General features: G+C 45.4%; 1 protein-coding gene across 1 annotated transcript; it reads left to right on the top strand.

Annotated features, from left to right (window-relative positions):
* Positions 1-445: 445 nt before the first annotated feature.
* Positions 446-19,266, top strand: NUAK2 (NUAK family kinase 2). The gene is made up of 7 exons (XM_053393304.1): positions 446-770; positions 8,522-8,642; positions 9,989-10,140; positions 12,718-12,783; positions 14,923-15,042; positions 15,525-15,657; positions 16,064-19,266. The coding sequence occupies exons 1-7, from the start codon at positions 561-563 to the stop codon at positions 17,218-17,220; spliced, it is 1,959 nt and encodes a 652-aa protein (XP_053249279.1). The 5' UTR covers positions 446-560; the 3' UTR covers positions 17,221-19,266.
* The last annotated feature ends 7,091 nt before the right edge of the window (positions 19,267-26,357 follow it).

Here is a 26,357-nt window from a genome sequence, read left to right as displayed (position 1 = left end):
GATGCAGTTATTTTCAAGATTCCCGCCTCTTGCTTGCTGCTGGAAACTCGCTTTCAAACAGCCATGCTAAGGCTGGCTTTCCAGAGACCCAGCCCCCGCCGTGTGGCTCAGTTTCTGTAATTTTAACTTGTCTCCATCACGTCTTCTTGGCTTTCTTTGTCTTGGGAGACAAAGCCCGACCACAGGATGCACGTCTTTCCTCGGAAGTCAGCCCCAACGGAGGTCCATAGAGCTCTGCTCCCACGCAGATGCGCCTGGCGAAGCATCCTTGAGATTTCTCTGACAACACAAGGCTTCTTGTCCGCCCCCCCGCGCCCTGCTCCCCCCCCCGCTTTCTCTCCCCCACCGCCACGGACACCTTGCGAAATAGGTTGGCCACGTGGGTCGCCGCAGCCAATGGCTGCAAAGGGGGCGGTCCGGCAGCGGGCAGGTTTGTAGCATTTATTGGCTCGGCGCTGGCCGGCCGGCTCCAGCGGCGCTTGCAGTCTGCCGATCGCTCTCTCTCCGTCTCCCTCGCTCTCTCCGCCCGCTTTCGCTTGTCACCTGCGCCGGAGGGGGCGATGGATCGCGCCTGGCCCTCCGATCCCCCGGCGGCCTCCGCCGCGCTAAGGGACGGGCTCCTGCCGTCGCCCAAGCCCCCGGCGAAGAAGCAGGCGGTGAAGCGCCACTACCACAAGCACAACCTCCGGCATCGCTACGAGTTCCTGGAGACCCTGGGCAAAGGCACCTACGGCAAGGTGAAGAAGGCGCGGGAGAGATCCGGCAAGCTGGTAAGGAGAGAGAGGGAAGCGTGTGCATGTGTGAGTGTGGGGATCCGCTTTACGCCAGTATGACGGGACCCTTCAGGCTAAGGTGCCTATTGCGCTGCGTGCACATTTCCGCCAAAGCTTATCGGCCAGTTATTGGTTCTTGGGGTTCCAGGCAGGATTCTGACCCTGTGCCAACTCCTAGGTGGGGAGGTCCCAGCAGCCCCCCCATAAAATATTTGAAGGGGCCAGGCACCCCCAAAGTTGATTGGCACTGACATTCAAATAGGGTGCGCGCGCCACATCTTGTGATCGATTATGTGGGGTGGGGCTTATCTGCCCCCAGCCAAATATTCTATTCAGGTTGGCACCCCTGGTTGGGGCTGCTGCAAACCCGGACGCGCTTACACGGAAGTCAGGCCCCTTGAACGCCTTGCTTGCTCCTAATCTTGCATAGGATCGCGCTGTTGATCGGTCTCCTCCTTTGCAAGGTGTCAGAACAGGGTTGCCCCGAACAAGTTCCTTTGCTTGCCCGGATAGAATCCTCCCTCACCCTCCGCGGTGCCGCAGTTTGGTTTTTCTTCCCAGAAGGATTCCCCGGGAAGATCTCCCTTGAATCTTCCCGCTGTTTGTGCCACCATCAGCACTGCTGTTCCTTTTCAGTTTAGCAGCGAGGTGGCTGGCAGCGGCAGGACGCCCTCGGCCAAATCCCCCTGCCTCAAAGTCCTTTCACCCTCTGTCTGCCTCTGCGGCAAGCGCGGCGTTCTCGTCCTCCAGGTTTTAAGCCGTGTAAGCCGGCAACTGGGACCCCCTTTGCATTTCTGGATGGCGAGATGCCTGGCAGCGGCTCTATGGTTTTTGCGCATCTGATGCCATAAAGGTTGGCAGATTCTCCCTGGGAGATCACAGAAGTCTTCATCCTCTACAGCGCAGGGTTCCCTGCCGCAAACAGCAAAGGCTGCTGGGCGATTGGTGCTGCAGGAGAGCGCTTTCCAAGAGCGGGGCGGGGGGGACGAAGGGGCGCGTGAATCGCGATTGCACAGCCTGCAGGGTTTGCTGGTGCCCGGGGCAGCTTCGAGATCCTTGGGAAAAATGTCTTTCTCTCACCCACGAACTCCCAGCATAGAAATAGATTGCATAATGAATGTCAGTTATCTTCTGCCAGAGTGCGTTTTAAAAAATAAAAATAAAAAAATCTGCAATTCAGATGAGCCTTGTAACTAGCTCTACAATCTGAGTCTATGCATATTTACTCAAAAATAAATTTCACTGGTTTTTAATGAGACTTACTTGGAGATAGTGGCGCATGGTTTGGCAGCCTTCACAAATTGTGAAGTTGCAGGGAAGGGAGGTGTGCAAAGAGAAAGAGGTTGGTTGGGTGGCCCTGTGAGACAGGGATCACCCCCCCCCCCACTTTTTGGCAAAGGCCTCCTGGTTCCAAATTAGTGATGCAAACAGTGAAGGCAAAGCGAATTAATCCTAATCTGAGTTAATAAACTAAATTGGCAAACTGTGGGACAGGCCTGTGCAAGTTAATGGTGGCCTTGCAAAACTTCACTTTCCTGGTGTGAATCATTCTGGCTGGTGAGGAACAGAGTGGTAGGATTAAGGGCAATTACATCCTACTGAGCCAGGGTGGTAAAAATTTCACCTCTTCTGCAAGACTGCCTTAAGTAGCTTTCTTTTTTGGTGACAATGGCAAGGCATTTATAGCAGCAGCTTCCTTGCAAAGCTGAGCTTTGGTGGTAGCCAAAATGCCCTTGTAAAATGGGAGGGCAAGTGGTCCGGGGGCCCCTTTTGGCAATGGCACTCTTTTCTTTCCTCTTAAAAGTAGAGGACAAAGCTAGCCAATCCTCTGCTGCTATATTTAGTTCTCCTCTCTCCTCTGCTGTTATTGATCTGACATGAATTGCCTGTCACTGCCACTGTTTGCCTTTGTGGCTGGCCTCATTTGAAACGGGGAAAGTCGACTTTCATTGGCTGGAGTTTTCAGGCAGGGAGGGAATCTCTGCAGAATCTAGGAAGGGACCCAAAGCTCTCAGGGTCGGTCTCTCTCTCTCTCTTCCGATTTGACCTTGCTGTGCTGGTGTAAATTAGTATTTCTGGGGAAGGTACATCAGTGTCTGTGTGAACACAATTAAAATTAGCCCAAAGGTTGTTAGGGACTGTGTTCTAATAGCAGCATTTTCAGGTTCTGAACACGGGCACCTAAGCCTGTTAGAAACCTACTGCACAATGACAGTGGTCTCTCTACGAAACCCCTGTAGGAGAAGGCGTGTCTATGCAGGCCTTGGCAAAGCCCTGGATTTTGGGAATAAATTAATCTGGTGGCATGATCATCTTGGCCCATTAGTGAGCAGTGTTGATGTGGGTGGTGGATAAACAGCTCCCAGTCATGCTGACTGAAGTGGCAGTTTTGTTTCCTTGTGAAAGGGGAATTTGCATGTTGACTTTTGGGTATTGTAGAAGGAAAGAATAAACATTACTGCAGTAGTGGGCTTGGCCTTTTTCTGCAGTGCTGAGTTGCTCAAACATGCAAACAAAAATTGCAGGTAGTCTGGCACAACCCGATGCCTCTTTTGTTTTGCATCATATCCAGCCTAATCTAATGAATTGTGCCTATCCCATCCGCACTCCTTTTGAAGGTTCTTTGCAAACTCAAACTGCAAACTACAGATCAATCATGGAACTGTAGTGTTGAACCACGAGGGTCATCTAGTCCTAGTCTAGTGCAGGAAACTTTTGCCCAATGTGGTGGGGAGATTGAGTCTCCTGCTGTACCAACTGAGCTATCTCTGCTACCCCCTTCTGGGGTTCTTTGCTTAACATCTAGCCTGATAAAAACACTTTTGGGGGGCCCTACCAGGTGTTACCTGGCTCCTATTAATACATTCAAACCTTGTTAAGCTTCACTGGGCTTATGGTTGCTGGGTCTAAAGATCACCCTTCCTCATATTGCCATCTTGGTTTCTTTAACTGACAAGTCTGTTAAGTATTTTTCAAGTCCTTTAATAAATTGCCTGATTGTAGCCCTTAGGCAACCAGGAATCCCATGCTGGCCAGTGAGCAGGCTGGTGGCATATGGATGGATGGAACTCTTGATAAAGCCTTCCTCTTGCCAGACCATTTGGGTGAGGGGTGCTCATTCCTATGCACATTTGTCTGGAAATGCACACTGATAGCCTCTTAGCAGACTGGCGACTTTTGTGACTTTATTTCCAAGGCTGAGTTAACCATGCAGCAACTGTGCAGGGACATAGCAAAGGAAGATCTGCTATTAAAACCAAGAACTGTTTAGTTGTGACTCTTGCATTGCATTGGACTAGATGATCCTTAGGATCCCTTGCAACTCTACAGTTCTATGATTGTATATTTCTGTAAGTATGTCTGGCACTGTCTTCTTGGGCAATACCAGCATTGCTCTCCAGACGCTACTCCTCTCCTAATTTCAATGTAAAACCCCAATTTCATTCTGTTTATTCCATTTCCACATGAATGAAAATTGAGATGTATGTGATAACCGATGCCTCTGTGTAGAAGACACAAGAGTCACCATATCTCAGTGAATTATCTTGATACCTGCTTTTGCTGACATCTAGGCCTGCTTAGGCTTCAAATGCTGCATCCAAGCAAATCTTGCTCTGTGATGTTGTGGATCAAAGGAAGTAAATCCTGAGTCAGCTGTAGAGGAGTGCACATTTTAAATGAACTGATATTGTGCCAGACGTACTGTGACTGAAGAAACCAATGAACTTTTAATGCAGGCACCTTTCTATGTAAGTACCCCACCGGGTACTTAATATATTTATTTGCAAACAAAGCTCATATCGGGCCTTATGAAATTACTGGTTTATTTGCTTACACAGAGATTATGAGCAGCCTCCTTTTCTATCTGGAGCTTCATGTGAAACTGCAGACCAGATGAAAGTGATGAGCTGAATTGGTTTCTACACCTGTTTGCCATTCTACGTCTGCCTAAATGCTGGAGAGTAGCTTTTAGCTTTTGGCTTTCCGCCAAATCAAACAGGAAGCCTGCTGTTTCTATAGACTTTGCTAGCAAAATGTGATACATGGACTCCTAGTCCTGTGCTGTGCAGACAAAGGGGGAGGGTGGTGTGCCTAAAAATGGAAAGTCTCTCTCTCTCTCTCTCTCCCCACCCCACACCCCCAGTATCTTGGGAATATTGTGGGGTAGCTGTTGGTCTACTGGTCTGTGGCGGCAAAAACAGAGAGCTTGTGGCACTGTTGACACTCACTCTCTGCCAGCAGGATATAATTCATTGCTTTCTGGGACTAAAGCAGTGAGCAGAATCTGGAACTGGTTTTGGAACCACCTGACAGACTTTCATTACCTGTCGGGGGATCTCTTCCTCTCCAAAACCATAATTAAAACCGGATTTGAAATGGGCTTTAAAGCCAAATTATAACAATCAAGCAGAACTGACTGGGGATATACGTGGTCTGCCTACAATCATAGTGCACTGTATACAGTGGTTAAGCCTCACAAAAGATGTGCCTAGTCTAACTGGTCTCTGAAAGGGTGTGAGGCTAGTAGTCTAATGGAAACTTTCTCAAAGTCTCTTGTGGGCCATAGACACTTACTTTCTGAGTGCATTATGAACAGGGGCAGGGGAATTTCTTATGGGTCTACAATCATGCTCTGATCTTCATTGCTGCCATCTAATAAGAGTCCTGCTCAGCTCCTGCCACCCCCCCATCAAATGTCATCCTCAGTGAAAAAGAAAAATCAGTGAGATGGATAAAAAGTTGCTAATTTTTGCATCCCTTCAATTTGTACACTTTATTGTCAGTTATGTGTGTGAGTTTCTACAGAAACGATACATTTCTAACACAGGACCAGGCTAAAGGCCATGGGTAGCCACAGAAAGCACAGATCCGGTTACTCTTTTTTTAGCAAAATTAGGAGCTTCCACACAATTTCAGCTTCTAATGTGTCCCTTCAGGGATCTCTAGGATGAAAAGTTTCAGAAAATCAATAATGCAAGCCTGGATTATTGTTGATACTAATTTGGGATCGGATTATCAACATTCATACATCACACATTGCGTGTGTTAGTTGCAGGTTTAATCACTTCAGAAACCAGCTAAAATTAATTTGCTAATCCAGTCACTGCGGGGTCACTGAGGAAAATGTAGCACCTCCTCACACTTGAGTCTGTGTGCTGGAAGGGCAGCCAGGCAGGCGCACAAAGGCCTGCATGTGCTAATACATGTGAGCACACTTTGATTTGTGTGGCCGTCACCCTTTATTAATTTATAGTACTTTTATATCACTTTTTGCCATACAATGGTCCCAAAGTGGAGCTATTAAAAGGCTGACTCTTCTCTTCCTAAGTGAGCTCAGTCTGGCCTCCAAGCTGTGGTCCTTTAATTGTCAGGCAGCACTCTTAATTTCTGGGAAGGCAAGGCAGGTGGCTCTTGAGTAGCTGTGCCCAAATCCTTAGGGCAGTTCAGACCAGACTAGATGCCAGGCATTCTGGGCACATGCCTCTGGGTCAGTGAATAATGGAGCAATGGGGATTCTCAATAGTGGGGGTTCCTGAGGGGAGGGGGTGGAATGGATGAGTACCTTTGTAAAATTAGTAGGCTGCATTTTTGTCTGTATACCAAAAAAGGGCTTTGCATTGTCCAACAGTTGTGCACATTCCAGAAGGGAGACCAGGTGATAAGGCACTGAGGCAGAAAGGGTTAAAGATTAACCCCCTGAACCAAGGCCACTTAGGGAAAGTGACTTGAGCTCAAACACACCATCTGTATTGCTTCCAACGTTATTTACACCTCCTATTTATTTGGTTCCCCCATTCAACCTTACTGGTTGGTAGGCAATGCATTTAGCAGATAAGTCTTTACTGGATGTGGGCGTGACGCTCCCTACTTGTAACTGTAATGCCAAGTGTAGGTTGGATGTTGACCTATGTGACAACTCTGGATTAAGTAATTCCTATTGCAAGAAAACTGTAGGCTACCCCCTGCCCCCAGGCACCTCTCCCTATATTATTCATTTTTCTTTTATGTCATTGATTGATCTATACATCTCTCTTGCACAGAAGAACCCGCTTTGAACTTCCCTGATCATTTTTGCAAGAAATGATTCATGATGTGCCTGGTTGAGCTCACATAATTGGTTTATCTTTTGGGGATACAATTCCTTAACTTCAAAAAGCTGCAACAAACTCATAAGTGGGAAGGTGGTGATGAAATAGGTATTGCTAAACAACACACTGCTGTGGCAATATTGCCCGGTGACCCTAGATATGGAGAGCAGCCAGCATTGGTGGGTAAATATTGGGTTAACAAATTCTGGGACTTGCATGCACCACTTACATTTCTCTGAAAATATTCTTGTTAGGATAGTTTTTGTGATTATTACACTGTGATTGAGGGCAACTTTTATTTTCCTAAAAGTGCAGTGGGAAAGGCCACCATCTTGGCTCGCTTGGAAGCTTGAAAGCAAACCATTTAGAATTGTATATGACTGCTAAAATCATGGGATTTTTTTGAATAGGAAGTGCACATGAATCTGATTTCTTGGATCCCAAGCTAACTTTCTAACTAGCAACTGGACCATCTCTTGATTCTGTTGCCCTTAGTCAGGCCTCCAAGGCCAGACCTCTTTGCTGCTGAGGCAAACAGGGTACCCCATCCTTTGGTACCCCTTGGTACCCCATCCTTTGAAATACTTACGGTAAATCAGGGGTAGGCAACCTAAGGCCCGTGGGCCGGATCCTGCCCAAACACCTTCTCAGTCCGGCCCATGGACGGTCCAGGAATCAGAGTGTTTTTACATGAGTAGAATGTGTCTTTTTATTTAAAATGCATCTCTGGGTTATTTGTGGGGCATAGAAATATGTTCATTTTTTTCTTCAAAATATAGTCCAGCCCCCCACATGGTCTGACGGACGGCCCATGGCTGTAAAAGGTTGCTGACCCCTGACTTAAATGCACAGTGCTGCCCTCTATCTGTTAGTGGTAATAGTGAATTGTGTGTTGATGGTGGTTGCATGGGAGAGAGCTCTAACACTTCACTGCTTTTGGGATGCAAGGCCAGGCCTCCCTTTCCTTGTTGTTGCTGGGAGGCTTAGTATTATGTGTCCTCCAGGATCCTTTTACAGGATTAATGCTGTTCCGCATTCTTGTCTGATAGAAGAAACGAGGTTGTGCTGGATTCCCTTGTAAATTCAACCCAAGGAGTCCATTGTCTTCACAATCCCTTTGAAAGAGGATTAGCTGCATCTATTCTCTGGTCCTCTCACTTTCCCTCTCTCCTCCCCTTCATTTCCTTGTGGAGGAATTTTCATAATAAAGAAATCTGAGCACACTTTGGAAGGTTTCCTCCTGCCGGTTCAAATTTCCACCATTTTGGATTGCTGGTTGTATTGCTGGGGTGGGGGGGGGGGAGTTCTGTGTTTACTAGTACTTCTTTTCCACAAAAGAGAACATTACCTGGAACTCATGGCTTCTCTTCCATTTCTTTCTATCTTTATAAATTTCAGTGACTTATTCACAATTCACAGAGAACTGTTCCTAAGGGCATCAAGTAAAGCTATTGATATTACATCATGTTCACTGGTCACATTCCATACAGTGATGTATCCTAACTGCAGAAGGATCATTTTTAATAGATATCACCCCTGTGACACAGAGCTTGTAGCTGGTCTATTTCCAATCATGAACACACTGGTATGTTGTATTTCCATCAGCAAGGAAGCAGATGACTTATTGGGTAACCATTTTTCAAACTTCCTGTTTTCCAGGTTGCCATCAAATCTATCCGGAAAGACAAAATAAAGGATGAGCAGGATCTTGTCCATATCCGGAGAGAGATTGAAATAATGTCGTCTCTCAATCACCCCCACATCATTGCTGTCCATGAAGGTAAGAACATTTAACACACTGCCCCTCTTCAGGTACAGGTACCACTGTATATCCATATAATATTGGTGCCAGCCTCCTTTTCATTATTTTTCAGATGTCTGACTTTTCAGAAAGGGGTCAGACTGAACTCAAGAAGTTGTAGCTCCAACCAGATATACATGGAGAGACCCGTATATAATCAATTCTGATATTGTTAAATATAATATGCATAGGGCATGATTTCCATTTACTATAGGTATCAAAAGTGTGGTAAAATGTTTCTGTAATTTTTAGGAGGCTATCTGCAAAACTAATTGGGGGGGCCCCACAAAGCTCTTTTCACTAAGCAGTGCATTTCCCGTTCTAATGTACAAATAAATGCCATTTTTCGTCAACTCCACAATGTTGCAAGGGTTGAAACTCTCTGTGGCTTCTACCGGAGGCACAAATGGATGACTCAGTAGTAGCAGCAGCAGCATCACACAGATCTAGAGGGTAAAAGTTCCCCTCCTACACCCTTTCATACTTTCTTCCTTGTTTTTGTGTACAAAACAACTTGTAGTGGTGGCATGGTCTCTCTCTATTTTTTTTTTTAAAAAGCAATAGCAGCCAGCTCCTATTATTTCCAGCTTTGAGAGTAAGGATTCCTGCAAAATTGTTCTTAGAACTCTGTGAAATGCCACGTAAGGTGTGTGTTCTAACCTGGAGCCTGGCTCCAGGTATTGCATATTTATTGTTGGCATATGGCAGATACGTGGAGTATTGTAAATACTGGTGACGGTGAGAGTTCTTAAGGCACCGTGCTGCTAAATATAGCAGAAGGGTTGGCATTTCACAAGGCTCTGTGTGTTTGTACAGCCTGTGCCATTTGGTCCATAGCTCTTACTTTAACCCCAAAATGACTTGAACGGTGTGTTAAATTGTGATAGGAAAAACCTGACCCTAAGCTACTAACTGGTAAAATGCATTAGACTTGAATGAAATGTGCCTGTTTGTTAAACAGGCAGGTGTTGTGCCATCTTAGAATTTATATGAATGTACTCTTTAAAATAACGCTGCATTTGCAGCTGAACTGAACTGAAATGGTACCCTAGAGCACCAACTTCATGAGCCTGATTTGGAAGGGACACAAGTCAGGATAGGACAGGGACGGGGTTGTTGGACTAGAATGCCCATCATCCTTAACCATTGATCACCTTGGTTGGAGTTGATGAGAACTGGGAATCCAACAATGTCAAGAGGAGCAGAAGTTCCGCACTCTTGGGATAGGAACTAAAGCCACAGACTTGTCATCAAGATTGTTCAGCTTAGACATCTTGGATTCTTTGTGATTCATCTTAATGCCGTCCCTGTTCTTGTTCATGTAGTATTTGAAAACAGCAGCAAGATTGTCATTGTGATGGAGTATGCCAGCAAGGGAGACCTCTACGACTACATCAGTGAGCGCCAGAGATTAACTGAGCAGGAAGCCCGACATTTCTTCAGGCAGGTGGTGTCTGCTATCTACTACTGTCACAAGGTGAGTCAATTGGATGACTTAAAGTCTTGGTGCACCTTTTTATGTCTGTGCTGTTTCTCCAGCAGTTACTTAAGACACTTGGAAAGTCAAGAAGCTTAGGAGTCTTGAGACTCTGTTCAAATATCACCAGGAGTTGCCTCCTTGTCTTCATTGATCTCCCCAATGGTGTAATCCACAAGTTCTGCTTACCCATGTTACAGCAAAAAAAGAGGGCTCATTCTCTTGCTTCTTGCTTTCCTTGTATCTGTTGATTCATCCACAGTGCTGTTTGTCCTGCTGCTTTCGCTTGGGAAAATCCACAGTTTACTGCTGAAGCTGAGCAAACCGGATTGCTATTTGTTCCAATTTAGCACTAAAGCACAGGCTGTCTGTGGAAAAGCAGCAGGGCAAAGGCAGAACTGCTCTGACCTATGCCTAGAAACCATGGGGCAAGCAGAAAACCACTCTGACCCATTCACAAGCCTGTGTGAATGTTTGAAACAAGTTTGTGGATCTGCATTGGTCTACAGGGAACATACAGTGCATAATATATTTGCATCACCATGCAGCAACATGCTTCAAGCACGGATCATAAAATATGTTATGAATGAACTGTTCTAGAACAGTTACAGATATAAAGGTTAGTAATTATTGGCAGTCATAGGAATTTTGATGTTCACGAGGACATAAACATTGGCGGGCTACCTTCCTCCTTAAAGGAAAGAAGTGATAGGGGAGGGCTATTAGACCCTTGTCCTGCTTTACATAGTGGGCCAGTTTGAGCAATACTGCCCATGCCAAGGCATGGTGCCCCTGGGACAAGTCATCTGAATTATAGTGTACACACATAGGCCCAAACTGCATGCTCAGTTTCCACAAAGGGTTTTATGCGCACAGGCTGTGTAGTTTGGATGTGTTCTATGTGTAGTATTGGATTGGACAGGTACTGTGTTCTGTGCAGAGGTGTTATGGTGTTGGGAGACAAGCAAAGCTGCATATTTCCTCAGGGTGTTTTGTGTACTGCTAAGGCACTGTTTTCCTAATGAGGTTAGTCACAGTAGTATTGTCAATTCAACCTTGCACTTGGGGGAACACCCATAGCTGTCACACTGGATTTAATACTAAAAATGTAAAGCATTCTGGCTTGCATTTTCACTCTTACTTGAAGCGAAAGGGTCCCTGTGAAGCGACAAACTCAGTTGTGCTGATCTGTATGGGGAATGCGAACAAACCTCTTTCTACCTGCTGTGTCATCAGTTTTTTTTATAGTTTTAAATCTTGACTGTTAAGGAAACAGATGCTGGTAGTATTGCATCACTGAATGCTTAGAGACACAGCCCATGAAATTTTGTTGACTCTTGAAAGTCTGGATTTGGTTAATTTTATTTTTGCCACTTGCAAAGTGTATACCAAAAATGGTAAACTCATTTGCTAAACTAGAAAGCAGCTAATCTCATTTATTCTACTTTCAAAATGTATTCCTGTGATCTGCTGAAGTTTTGAGGCAGACAAAAAAACTTAAGGTGATAGATTGAGCTTGGATAAAGCACTCATAATATATACCCAGGCAATAAATGTCTAGAATTCTTGGCCTCCTCCTACTTTGCATGTTTTGTTTTTGTTGCAGAATGTGGGGAGGAATGTAGAGATGCAGGTTTTGGAACTCTCTCTCTTTTGGGAAGGAATTCTGGGATTCTAGGAATGTTAAAGGCCAGAGGACAAAATGGGCTTGCGTGGTACATAGGAAGGTGTGATCAGGGTACATAATTGCAATTTGTCATGGCAGTACCTAAACTCCACATTGCAATAATATGGACTAGGAGCCTGACTTCTTTCTACTTTGCTCGTGAAATTGTTAAATATCAGGCAACGATAGCAATTGAATGTGCTGGGTCCATCACATGATTTCAGGTCTATGGCAGAAAGCGGTACCAAACATTGGTCAGATAATAGGCAATATGTGGATGGCCATGAGCATGATGCATCTTGAATGCAAAGGAGAGAGTTTGTGCTTGTATCTGAGAAATGACACTAGCAAACCTGACGTTCTTTCGCCCACCATCTTGTTTCGGAGATGGGGAAACAAGAATAGCAACATGCAACACTTGGTTAAAGAGGTCCTTTGTAGACATTTAGAGCTTTTGTCATTGTTTAGTGCAATTGGAGCTTTCATTTGTTGTGATCCTACTTATTTTCATGGACCTGCGATTATGAAAACATGGCTCTCAGGTTTGTATGCAAACACATTCTCTTATGGAAAGTTCTCTAGTTGTGTAGAAGAGCACTACGACAGTAGAATAAAGTGGAAAGTTCTCAATTTGAACCTAATTGTTGGGCCGAACATTTGCTGGAATCCCTTGTTAGAACTTTCTCTCCTGTATTCGTAGTGGGTGTGTATATTGTGTCTCTCACTTTAGTTTCCTGTCTGGCTGCTTTGGGCTTTTTGCCCTTAAGAAAAAAACCAACAGTCTGTTAAACACACTGCTAGCCTGCTAGCATCTCTATAGATGGACAGAATTAGTAGAGGCAGACTTCTAGCATGCTTTGGCTTCCACCAGAAAAAACAAACCTAAACGCTCCTTTTCCCTCTCTCAACAGAATGGAATTGTTCATAGAGATCTGAAGCTAGAAAACATCCTTCTGGACGCTAACGGCAATATCAAGGTAAGTGGAGCTATTCAAGTTGTCAGTAACTTACAACATGTGATGCTCAAATGTCTGTGAGGACATTATTTGCACCTTTAAAGTCAAGGTTGCTTTCAGATAATAGCAAAATATACAGAAAAAATAGGACTTTAAAAGCGCAATAGAAAGCTAATGACAAAATTAAAAGCAATGCAAGAGAGATAGGGGGTGGGAATCTAACGAACATTGTAGCCAGTGAATATGCTTTACATTTGCATTGTGGAGTCGGAACCTGGAGTCTTAATGTTTGGGCAGCCACAACACCCTTCATCCTTGACCATTGACCAGCCTGGCAGGATGTGATGTGATTTGGAGTCCAAGAACATCTGGAGGGCAGATGTTTGGGCAAGGATGGTTCAGACCATGTTCTCTGTGGGTTGCTCTCATTTCTAAACTGGCACCCGCTACTGTTGGATGCCAGGGTTGCAAAGGGGAAAGGTGAACCTTGCTATTTCTTGTAACTGTGGAAAACAAGAAAATGCTGTCCTCCAAATCCTTGATATTTGTTGGGGACCAGGATCCTTTAACCAGGGAGACGAAGGAGCTATAAATAGCCAGCGGTTACCAGAATACCAGGGCATATCTCCCATGATAAACATACAGCTATTCCGTGTAATCCAAATAGTGACTCATGGCAAGTTAGGGATAAGGGGAAAGTTTTTAGTGGCTTACAAGCAAGGAGGAAATGCCTGTTTCCAAGATGATTAGACCACATATTTCAGTTGTCAGGCTTAAGAATAATCCAACAGAGTTTATCCTAGTTCTGTGCAAAAGGATAATACCTAGAGCTGTCCTACTATGGAATAATAAGAAAGTGAAATTCCCAGGCACCTTTTGAGCAACAGATGACCAAGTAGGAAACTTCTCTGATAATTGAAAGAAGCAATGCTGACTACTCACACTCAGTGGAAGGATAAATCTTACACCAAGGGTAGCCAGTATGTGGCCCTCCAGATATCATAAAATCATAGATTTGAAGAGTTGGAAGGGTCAACGAGGCTCATCTTGTCCCAACCTTCTGCAATGCAGGAATCTTTTGCCCAGTGTGGGGCTTGAACCCATAAGAGTCTGAGCCCCTGCCAGCACAGCCATTGGTTAGGGATGACTGAGTTTGCAGTCCACCAGCAGACAGTCCATAAGGGCAGCACCTTGGGCTACCCTTTTCTTTATGCAGAGAAAAGAAATCCGTTGTAATAGCTTTAAAACTGTGATGGTCTTACTGGACCTCCAGGCATCTGCTATGATAATGGTACATCAACTAATTCCCTTAGGCGCTTATGTAGCCAAACCCCTTCTGTAGGGGACCTATGAGGTCTGGGTTCACAGAGGTGATGGGGGATGCATGAAGATGACACTGCCTCAAGGCCCAGACTTGTGGTGTCAGCTAACTGAGTTTCCTACCTTTCATAATGCAGCAAGAGGGACTGATAGGAAAATGTGGTATCCCATAACTGTTAAAATCCAGGGGGCTGCAACTCCTCATATATTGCAAGGATAAGGAAACAACGCTTCCAAAGTTCTGCTTAATGGCATAAACCATGTACTCTTTCACCCAGAGAGTTTTTCCTCCTTAAAAAAAAAGAGCCAGTGAACTGTTAACATAATGGAGATTTTTGTGCAGTTAATAATAAACAAAGACCTCCCATGGTCTATGTTGCCTGAACAATAGGGCGTTCCGCAACTGTGAACCTGGAAACATGTTCTGTACCTTCTGGCTGATATGATTGGCTGTGAGGCTGGATAAACAAAGGTATTAAAAATGTGGTATCAGCAGATGCTTGCAGCTGTGGCACAAGCGCAAGACTGGTAGAGCTCAGCTGCTCAGTCCTTCAAGCCCTGGTACATTCCTGATGAAGCAGTTCTGCTTTTAGTCTAGGAACTGAATGTGCTTTTAGGGCTTCCACCTTTTTCCTGGAAGGCTCCTGAACCAAGTGCATGGCAGGCAGAAATTCAACTGGTGTAGCTGTGATCCAGTGCCCAGCCCTAGAAGCTGTGGGTTCAGATTTCAAATCTAAATTCAGGCCAGCAATATTTGTAACAGACACAATGCAGGTTATGGTAGTGGTCTTCCACCAACAACAGTGCTAACCTGTGACCTTATTTCCCTCCCACCCCTAGATTGCAGACTTTGGCCTCTCCAATGTCTTCCAACAAGACAGGTTCCTCCAGACCTTCTGTGGGAGCCCCCTCTATGCATCCCCTGAGATCGTCAATGGAAGACCTTACAAAGGACCTGAGGTAAGAGGGCTGCTTATAAAACAAACTCCAGACCAAACCATTCTCTCAGGCCAGTCCCTCATGGGCTGGCAGTTATGTACCTTCTAGTCTGGGCCTTAGACAACCCCAGGGAAGGTGAGGGTTCCCCTTCTTAGACCACTGATGGTTCTGTCCATGTGCTCCCAGGCCTGAGGTTCCTTGTCTCATTTCCTTGGCAAATAAGATGATATTGTCTACATGGCACATAGTTCAAATTATGTGTCTTGATATGTCTTTGCCTAGCAATTAAAGCAGCCTGCTCCATCCAACATCTGCTCCATCCAACATATGAGCCCTCCGTGTGTTTGGAGCTATAACTTCTGTCAGCCCCAGCCAGCATGGTTGGGGATGAAGGGAGCTGTAGTCCAGTGACACCCAGAAGGCTGAATTAAAGCAGTAGCAATGAGCAACACAGTCCTTGTTCTTTTCAGCTGCTGATGCTGCTGTCTCTTCTGTTTCTTCAGGTTGACAGCTGGTCCCTTGGAGTGCTCCTCTATATTTTGATTCATGGTGCAATGCCTTTTGATGGTCAAGACTACAAGACTCTGGTCAAGCAAATCTCAAGTGGTGACTATAGAGAGCCCACCAAGCTATCGGGTGAGTGGAAAGGGCAGTAGAAGTTCTGCATTCTGCCATTTTGATATTGTTTTATGAAAGTGTGGATTACACATCATGTGCCTCTGTGTGCAGTTAACACAAACAACATGTAGCACATAGCAGCCAGTGCATGCAACTGTCCCTGTTTATTAAATAAAATATGTAGTCATGAACATAAGGAGAGCCTGCTGGATCAGGTCCATGACCCATCTTAGTCCAGCATCCTGCTCTCACGGTGCAGCCAGATGTCATGGCTTTTGAATATCTGTTAAACAGGCCAAGCCATTGGCTGAAATGGAGGTGGAGAGGTCAGAGTCTTCACTTACTTGAAGCACACACAGAGATTCTGGGGAAAATGGAACATGGCCCTTACCTGTGTATCTGATGTGGTTTCTTTGTCCTTCAGAGGCCTGCGGCTTGATCCGGTGGATGCTGATGGTGAACCCAGAGCGCCGAGCCACCATCGAAGACATTGCCAGCCACTGGTGGGTGAACTGGGGCTACAAGGTGCCCATTGGGGAGCAGGAGTCCTTGCGTGAGAACGAATCTCCATTGGCCACGGTGGCAGAGTGGCTGCGCCGCTCCTCCAGGCCCCTCTTTGAGAACGGCTCCAAGGTCCGCTGTTTCTTCAAGCAGCACATCCCTGGCGTCACGCTGGAGAGGCAGCGCTCGCTGAAGAAGTCTAAGAAGGAGAACGACGTCTCCCACGCTCTGCAGGAGACAGGACCCGTTCCCGAGAACCCATCCAAATCTATCCTCAAGAGACCCAAAGGCATCTTGAAGAAGAGGAATTCCTGCGAGAAGACCCAGGCCCCCCCTCCCGCTCCTCCTCTAGTGATGGCGCCTCCCGTGGACACGAGGAAGGAGGGCAATACTGGAACTGCCCTTGACTTGACTTGCGTCTTGTCATCCAAGGCTTTGAACTGCAAGAACGAAGATGTTGCAGCCACCCCTACCGCACCCAAGAAGGGAATCCTGAAGAAGCCCCCAAAGAGAGAGTCTGGCTACTACTCTTCCCCAGAGCGCAGTGAATCAGTGGATGTCTTGGACTCTAGCATGGACCTCGATGCCAATGTCTTTTCTGGTGATGCCTCCTCTGCATCCTCACCTCAGAGCTCCAGTTATGACCATCACACCAGGAGGAAAGGCATCCTGAAGCACAATGGCAAGTACTCTTCCAGCAGCACCGAGTCAGACAGCGTGCCTGCCAAGGTCTTCTCCCCTTTTACAGAGGTTGCCTTGCCCAAGCTGCCCCTGACCTGCCGTAGTCGCCCATCCAGTGCGGTGAGTGAGGACAGTATCCTTTCCACAGAGTCCTTTGACCAGCTTGACTTGCCTGATCGGGTGCTTGGGAGCGGAGGCATCCCGATGCGAGCATCCGTCTCTGCGGATGACCTCCTGCAGCTGGAGGAGGAGGGAGAGGCGGGAGGTCGGCGGCTCCGCCGCTGGACAGTGACTCGTTGCCAAAACCCTCTGGCAGATAGCTGCTTCTCCCTGGTGGACTGTGACAACGTCACCGAGGTCTACAAGCGGGCTGTGGCCATCAGCATGAAACTCAGCTGAGGGGGCCACGGGAAGACTTTGCGCTAATCAATGCACACATCCGCAGCGATGTCTCGCAGTGGCTCTGGCTCGGAAGGAACGGAGTTGTCCAAACAATTTGCACTTCCTTTTGAGGTGGGACGAGAGAACTTTCCTCAGACTTTGTCTTCTCCTCCCCCAACAGGGTTAGGAGTGCAACCGGCTAGAAGTATTTATTTGTTGCATACGCTTTGGAATGTAAAGAGAACACTCAAGGTTTTAACAATGGCTTGTACTGGGTCAACAGGGTACAGGAGTGTGTTTGGAGGGAGAAGAAGGTACGTTGGTAGGAAGTTTGTGGATATGGGATGGATCTGTAAGGGCAGTGTAGTGGGGCTGGAGTATTAGGGGAGAAACAGGGAGGCATCTGTTAAGTGCAGGGCAATGGGTTAAAAAAAATAAATCAATCTCTGCCTTCTCACAGTGAGTTGAAATCCTAAATGGTGGAGACCTGTAACACTCCCTTGAATACTTTCATCTTCTCCAAACAGACCCTGATGGTCATCCTTTTGATCTTAGTGACTGGGATGGTTATTTTATTTGCACTGTGCTTCTTTAATTGCACAAAGATGTAACTGAGGTAGAAACTCCTGAAGGGGAACAAGGTGTGGCAAGGCAATAGGAAAGGAATAGCTCTTAAGCTGCAAAAAAGTAGGTTTCTGGCCCCTTGGAGAGTAGTATCTGCACTACAAACACTAAAAAGCGTGTCTTGTTATATCCTGATATTCTCAGCCCTAAAAAAGTGGGGAGGGGGCTAGGGCTTGCTAATGTGATTCTGAGCATCCGCCATAAAATCGAGACTGTCTTTAGAAAAGCCTTGGTGGTTGAACTAAAAGCAGGCAACCGTGGTGTAAGTAGGATGTCAGAACTCACCACAGTAACAGCACACAGGACCTCAGAAAGATCCCTCACCATCCTTCCTGCTTTGGTTTATTTATTCATTTGAGCAGACTAGAATATTTTGATTCTTATAGATTCTAAAAATAAAAATAAAATAATGCAATATGGCTAAAGGTGAATCTCTATCCTTGGTGTATCTTTCCTCTCTGCATCTCCTGAGAGAGAGAGATTGCAATTTTGAGAAAGTCAGTTGGACAACACCTGTGACCATTACAGCAGTCATTGTGTATCTCAGGAGATTGACCTGCCCTTATTTTTGGGAAAAGATCTTGACTGAAATGTGAATCAAATCAGAACTGGGCATTGGGGCACATGACACCTGAATGCCAAATGGAAGCCTTTATTGGAATGGGAGCAAATAAGGAGACAGGTTTAAAAGAATAGGCACATCAGGCATTAGAGAAAATGGGCATCTTGTCCATGATAAACTCGTGTGCCTTTAAATACAAAAGGGTGAACTGTGGCTCTGAGCATTAGATAAGTAAACTTATGCAGTTTAATGGAAGAAAGCCTTCTGGTGTCCTTCACTTCTCAATAGCCTCTTATACCCCCTAAAATTCCTCTCTAGAGGTCTGGGGGGGGGGCGCCTGAATAATGTGGGGTGAGGCTGTGGGCAGAGGACTGGAAACTTTCTTTTTATGAACTCCTTGGAAGTTAACTTATCTCAGCCTATGTGTGTTTGCCCGGATAGCTGTTACCTAATGGGGATTTTGCTGTTGCCAAGTATTTCAAAACACTGCTTTTCTGAGCAATGCAAGCTACTTGATGAAATGTTTTTGTTTCTTTTAATGGTTAAAGATGGTATTTTGTGTGTGTCTGTGTTTTGTTGTTGTTTTTTTTAAAAAAGTAACTGGTGACTTTATAATATCTAGCAGGAAAGTGATCTGCAGAACATTTCTATCTTGTAACCCTTTTGGATTCCAAATAACCTGTTGCACTATCTTGCCATGTCTTCTCTGGTTGGCCTTCCAACTCTGTTTGCTTTGATTATTATTTTTGCCATCCAGAGAAGTTAATTAATACAAAAAAGCAAAATGAGACTTGAACTCTCTGGTCTATGCAGCTCTCCTTTTTGCAAGCTGATGGCAAACAATGGTTATGCAAAAAGAATAAAGGAAAAGGAACCAATTGTTGGATGTGTCAGGTGTCGTCATTGCCACTTCACTGGTTGGCCTGCCAAATGGTTAAAAGGCTGCTCCCCACCCACTCTTCTCTACTGGTCTTTTTCACTGAAGACTGATCTTCTGAGATCTTCTGAAGCTAGTCACATCAAAATACACTCTAGGCAAGACCACAAACTCCTTTGGCCATCGATCAGGAAATACTGTGAGCCCCTGGTTTCCATATGGGCAATTATGACCATTAGAAGGTAAAAGAGGGTTTTTCATACCTCATTGCAACCCCAACTGATTATAAAACATAGATTACTCATTACAGTTTTATCCCACTTCTTCTTATGAGGGGCATGCTAGCACCCAATAATTCCTGTTGAGGCAGAGGAGAGCACTGTATTGCAAATAGTTGGATATTAGAGCCCAGGATTCTTGCATTAAGCAGTCCAGCCCCTGCACTTCACTGCCTCTCAGCAGTGAGAAACAACTCATTCATGTTAAGTAATTACACAGGCAATAAAGGTCTATTCTTTTTATTACTTTCAATTATATCTCGCCTTTTGTCCCCGGTAAAGGTAAAAGGTAAAGGACCCTTGGATGGTTAAGTCCAGTCAAAAGGTGGTGGCGCTCATCTCACTTTTCAGGCCAAGGGAGCTGATGTTTGTCCACAGACAGCTTTCCGGGTCATGTGGCCAGCATGACTTCTGGAACAACAGAACACTGTGACGGAAACCAGAGCGCACAGAAATGCTGTTTACCTTCCTACCACAGTAGCACCTATTTATCTACTTGCACTGACATGCTTCTGAACTGCTAGGTTGGCAGGAGCTGGGACAGAGCAACCGTTGCAGGGATTTGAACCGCTGACGTTCTGATCAGCAAGCCCAAGAGGCTCTGTGGTTTAGACCACAGCTCATGGTTCTGAGAGGTGGGGCAGCCTCCGAGTCTTATGGTTGGCTCAAAGTTACCCAACAAGCTTCATGGCTGAGCACAAATTGAAGCCTAGTTCTCCCAGGTTCTAGTCCAACACTAACCACTACACCATAAAATGCAGGAAAGATGTTTGTACAATTTCAAACACACCCTCCCAATTTCTTTTGCCAAAAGGCTTGCACAGAAGCTGGAAGTCTTCAACTGTCTTACTGGATGCTATTGGTGTAACACATGAAGCTTTCAAAGAGTCTTCGTTCATCTAGTCCAGTATTGCCACCAGCCCCTGGAGAACCACTGCCAGTCAAAGGCAGTGATCTCCACCCTGCCCCACACCTGCTGCCTGATCCTGCTAGCTAGAGATGCCAGGGAGTGAACATTGGGATCGGGCTTTTTGTGTGCAAGTGTTCCCTGCTGCTAGGCTATGTACAGTTCCTCTGGAGTGGGGAAGTGGGATAAAACGGACATGGAACTGCACAATTTTGGGGAATCCCTTCCAAAAAAATAGGTAAAGGTAAAGGTACCCCTGACCATTAGGTCCAGTCATGGCTGACTCTGGGGTTGCAGCACTCATCTCACTTTATTGGCTGAGAGAGCCGGCGTACAGCTTCCGGGTCATGTGGCCAGCATGATTAAGCCGCTTCTGGCGAACCAGAGTAGCACACGGAAACGCTGTTTACCTTCCCGCCGGACTGGTACCTATTTATCTACTTGCACTTTGACGTGCTTTCGAACTGCTAGGTTGGCAGGAGCAGGGACCGAGCAACAGGAGCTCACCCCACTGCAGGGATTCGAACCGCTGACCTTCTGATTGGCAAGTCCTAGGCTCTGTGGTTTAACCCACAGTGCCACCCACGTCCCTTCCCAAAAAATAATATTCAGTAAATGGAAGTCTGAATTGCCCTATGCACTCAAGACGTTAATGTTGCAGAGCTGAAACAAGGATTCAGGATAATCTTGGGCTCATCCTCACTGCCCTGCTGCATTTTCCCCAGTGAAACCTGCAGTTTAGTGCTGAATTGGAAAAAAAAATGCAATTGGGTGTTCCATAGATTGCCACTTGTTCCGAATCAGAGCTAGACCACTGGTTTTTCCAGGGGAAAGTGACAGGGCAAAGGCCAAACTGCTTGAACATGTCCCTTCGTCTTGGCTGTAAATGAGGGTAGGTGGTCATCAGCCCAACTAGTGCCTTCTAGGCAGGAAGGAAACAAAGGTTAATGAGGAAATTATGGGTATTGCCTTCTATCCGTTGAGCAGCTCATGATACAGGGGCATATACTGCGACCTGGTCATTGCCTCGAGGGACACTAAATTGTTGTAGGGAGAATCTTGTCTGGGAAAAATAATTGCAGGGGTGGAGCAGGAGAAAACCAGGAAGCTACTGAACTTGCTGATGAAGCAATTCCTGTGCTGCAGAAGCAGGTGGGGGAGACTATGCCTGATAACCATCAAACCCCACATTGACCTCCCCGTTGGCAAAGGTTTGGCCATCCCACTGATACTTGCCAAAGTGCACTTTATCATGAAAGAAAGTATTAAACTATATCCATAGTTTGTTATTTCTTGCAGTGCTTGTTTAACCATATTTTTTTAGACTAAATATTTATAGCTTAATCCTGCAGTGAGATAATTGGTGATCTTACATTCTCCCTCTCTCATGAAAAAACCTGATTACCTTTATAAGTACAATAAATCTTTCAACAAAATTAAGTGTTCATAGGGGTGTTCGTACATTCTTGCAGGGATACAGTGGTACCTTGGGTTAAGAACTTAATTCGTTCTGGAGGTCCATTCTTAACCTGAAACTGTTCTTAACCTGAAGCACCACTTTAGCTAATGGGGCCTCCCGCTGCCGCCCGCACTGCTGCTGCACGATTTCTGTTCTCATTTTGAAGCAAAGTTCTTAACCCGAGGTACTATTTCTGGATTAGTGGAGTCTGTAACCAGAAACTTCTGTAACCTGAAGCGCCTGTAACCTGAGGTACCATTGTACCTGAAATAATGATTCTGCAACAGGCAGAACTGCAACTTGCAGTTAAGATGTATGAAATTTTGACACTGCTGAAGACTTAAGGTCCAAAATTCATGCAGCAGTAAATCGATGGACTTGTGTGTTGCCATATTAAAAGCTGCTCTAGAGAGCCAACTCCTAGGGGTTTAGGTCACTTTGCCCCCTAGTAAAATATTTGAGGGGGCTGGGGCCCCTAAAGTAAATGGCATTGCCATTCAAATAGTGTGTGTGCGCGTGTGTTTGCCACATTATGTGGGGTGGGGCTTACCTGGGCCCCCCAATATTTTATTCAAGTTGGCACCCCTGTTCTGGAGCATCACCTTTCAAGAGAATTTGACTACCCCTTTCCAATTATATGCAGTTTCTAACCATGAGGCAATTAACACCTTAGTAATTAAGGTCACATCCATACCATACATTTAAAGCACACTGAATCATGGGAACTGTAGTTTGCCCTTACAGAGCCGCACTTCCTAGCACTCTTAATAAACAGCAATTCCTCATATTTTGGGGAAGGGAAGCCATGTGTTTAGAATGGTGTGAATGTGATCTATGTCTTTGTACAACTATTTAGAGTTTACATCCTTAAAAAGAAAGAGCAGCATGAGTGAGGCATCTTAAATTTACACTAACAGCATTTAATACCAGGGAATCACAATTAGAGAAAGCATTTCTAAATGCTATTCCTCACAACGGGCGGGGTTCAATAACAAAACAGCCATCACCATTTCAGAAATGCAGTGATACAAATAAATATATCTAGAGCAGAAAATATACAAACCAGCACAGGATATGACTCATGATGGGCACTCGGAAACTACCATACTTACCAAATGCCTGGTTAATTATCCTTTACTTTCTACCAAGCACAATTTCTAAAACAAATTCAAACTAGTACTTAAGGTTACTGTCTGGGAACCTACTTAAAGCACAGTATTTTCTCTCTCTATCACTGCCACTTGCATGAAGCAAACCCTTTTGTGGCATAACAAAAATGGTATCTTTTTTTCAGCGTTCAGATTGGTCAGCTAAAAATGGAATTGAATGGCGCTGCATCTTGCAAAAATCTGGTTTGAGAATGGTTTACAAAACTTGGATATAAGCATGCCAGAAGACCTGGAAATTATGTTAAAAACCCGAACTCCAAAGCCTAAATGTGTAAACAAAACACACACACACACCATAGGTCATTGCTGTTGCTATGTTAGATTTAAGTTAGCTTTTAACATTGATTTCCATTTTAATGCTTAGTCTAATTTCTAAAAATAAAAATAAAAATAAAAATAGACAAGCACAGTACTGAATGGACAGGCCCAGAATATCTGTTCTTGGGGAACTTGCCTTCAGAAATGGTGCTCAAAGGCATTTTCAAGTTGATTAATGGAGCATAGTGTTTAGAATTGCTCATTATGTATACAAGCACCTCCAGCAGTAATTGCATTGTATTTGCACTAGGAATACCTCCAGGTGTTCTTGGACTCAGACTCCCATCAGCACCAGCCAGCACAGCCAATCATCAGGGATGATGGAAGCTGTAGTCTTAATAACTGGGAGACCAGAAGTTCCCTATCCCTGATGTATTATTTATTTATTTGATTGATTGATTGATTGATATACTGCCCTCCATCATAGATCCCAAGGAGGTTCACAGAATAACAGACAGGATAAAAAAACAAGTAAAGTAAGGCAAAACAGCAAAACAACAACAGACACATTTAAAAGGCTGTAGAATATTAATCAGCCCAAGACCTGGTTGTTGTACACCTTTGGTGCAGCTTGATTTCCCCATAGCCATCAGTGTCTATGCATTTGCATCAGTTGCTCTCTTACTTTCTGCTGGAAATAATTGTATTTCAGTATTTCCCACAAGCAACGACTAAGGCCCTGAACAAAAGGGTGTTGGTGAACTGTTCATATAGAAAGAACTCATATAACACACCACAGAAATTGCAGCATTTCTGAGCTCATTTACCCTGTACAAAGTATCTCCATAACATTCCTTTAGCTTCTGTGGGAGAAAGACAGCCAGATTGTAACTAAGCTGCTGATTTTCTAAATATCTGACCATTAGACCCGGTGATGACAAGAGCCAAACTTTGGTACAATTAGAGGACAGTTGCTGGAAATAGGGATGGCTTTTATGGTAGCCTGTGAAAGCTGACACCTCTGTCCTTTTGGGGGTGGTAGTGATTTGTGGGTATTGTATCTCTGAGGTACTGCTGTGAAGAAATGAACGTTTCCACACATCCCCTCCTGCCCTCTTCCTCTGCTCCTTTATTCTGTGGCTTCCAGTATTGTCCCCAAGTGTGTTTTATTACACAGTAAAAGCACTGTAACATGCGCTCCCATTTCCACTTGGGTTAATAAAAACTTACAGATTCCATCTCCTTACCCCCACCTTGGGCTGCTAAACAGAGAATGAAATGAAAGTAATGAATGCCAGGAATTCTCTCTTTCCCCTTCCCGATTCAGATGACATTAACGAGGGCAATGTGCAGCTTGCTCCCCTGCAGAGAATTCCACGCATGCTTCCAGGTCCATTAAGAAAACTCAGGAACACTCTTAAAGCCTTTTTTTTTTTTTTTGGAGGACATGCTGATTAACAAGGGCAAAGTCCCAACAAACCTTGAGATTTCAATGCGGAATTTGGAAGAGGAGATGACAACTTGCCAACCTTTTGCAAACTGGCAGCTGTCAATGGCTGATGGAAGGAGCATAAATCACAGGAGTTCTGTTCCCTCGCTCCACAGACTTTCCTCTAGCCTGTGTGTGTTGGCACACTTGCACCTCAATGACCTTGGCGGGCCTGGCAGGCATTTGACAATAGACCTTCAAGGTGACAGATGATAAGCAGCAGTAGCAGGATAAGGCAGGGGAGCAGGTGGCTCAACCCTAGCATCTCTTCTGCACTTCTTTGTGCAAACAGTCCATTTTAAATGGCCCAGAGGGTCCCAGGTTCAATCTCTGGCACCTCCAGGTAGGGCTGGGAGAGACTTTCTATCTGAAACCCTGGAGACGCACTGCCAGACACTGCCAGCATTGAAGTAGATGGGCCAATGGCCTGACTAACGATAAGGCAGGGTTAAACCACAGAGCCTAGGACCTGCTGATCAGAAGGTTGGTGGTTCGAATCCCTGCGACAGGGTGAGCTCCCATTGCTTGGTCCTTGCTCCTGCCAACCTAGCAGTTCGAAAGCACGTCAAAGTGCAAGTAGATAAATAGGTACCGCTCCGGCGGGAAGGTAAACGGCGTTTCCATGTGCTGCTCTGGTTCGCCAGAAGCGGCTTAGTCATGCTGGCCACATTACCTGGAAGCTGTACGCCGGCTCCCTCAGCCAATAAAGTGAGATGAGCGTCGCAACCCCAGGGTCGGCCACAACTGGACCTAATGGTCAGGGGTCCCTTTACCCTTTACCTTTAAAGGAAGTTGAGGACATGACACATGTTTCTAAGCACACAGTATCATCTTTGACTGGGGCTATATGCACAGCTGGCATGTGGGGTTCTGTAACACAAGCAGGCACAAGAAGCCACATGCAGATCACAAAGCCAACAGAGCTTTAAGAGTGCAAACTGTGCCTTCTATTGGTAACTGTGAGAAACAAACCACTGGAAATTGAGGTTTGCGTAGTTAAAGTGCTCTGTTCGCTCTAGCTTTTGCAGTTAGGAAAGCGATGGGGAAATGCATTTGAAAAGTATGGAGTGAATGATTAATATCCTGCAGGATGAACGCAATATGAAAATCAGGATCAATGCAAGATGAATGGTCGTTGTTGTATATAACCTCCTCACAAATAAACCACAATGAATGCTCACTGATATAATGTAACCACTCTGGAAACTTTGGGCAAGCAAATCAGGATGAATCCACAACATGTAGGTCGTAAGAACATAAGAAGGCCCTGTTGGATCAGGCCAATGGTCCATCAAATCCAGCATCCTGTTCCATCAAATCCAGTGGCCTAGATGCCCGTGGGAAACTGGCAAGCAGGACCTGAGCACAAGAGCCCTCTCACATCCTCTGGTTTCCAGCAACTGCTATTCAGAAGCCTTGCAGCCTTATACCATGGAGGCAGAGCATAACTATCATGGCTAGTAGCCTCCATCTCCATAAATGTGCCCATTTCTCTTTTAAAGCCATCCAATATGATGGCCATCATGGCCTCC

Source organism: Podarcis raffonei, chromosome 6, assembly GCF_027172205.1.
Source record: "Podarcis raffonei isolate rPodRaf1 chromosome 6, rPodRaf1.pri, whole genome shotgun sequence".
Classification (NCBI taxonomy): Eukaryota; Metazoa; Chordata; class Lepidosauria; order Squamata; family Lacertidae; genus Podarcis; species Podarcis raffonei.
The sequence above is the reverse complement of the archived record's forward strand: the minus strand, read 5'-3'. Positions and strand labels throughout refer to the sequence as shown.

Bases quoted from the DNA above. Each gene is read 5' to 3' on its own strand.
- NUAK2 (XM_053393304.1), top strand. From the start codon at position 561: ATGGATCGCGCCTGGCCCTCCGATCCCCCGGCGGCCTCCGCCGCGCTA. The intron at 8,643-9,988 runs GTAAGAACATTT...TTGTTCATGTAG, and splicing joins CATCATTGCTGTCCATGAAG to TATTTGAAAACAGCAGCAAG. The intron at 15,043-15,524 runs GTAAGAGGGCTG...CTGTTTCTTCAG, and splicing joins GACCTTACAAAGGACCTGAG to GTTGACAGCTGGTCCCTTGG.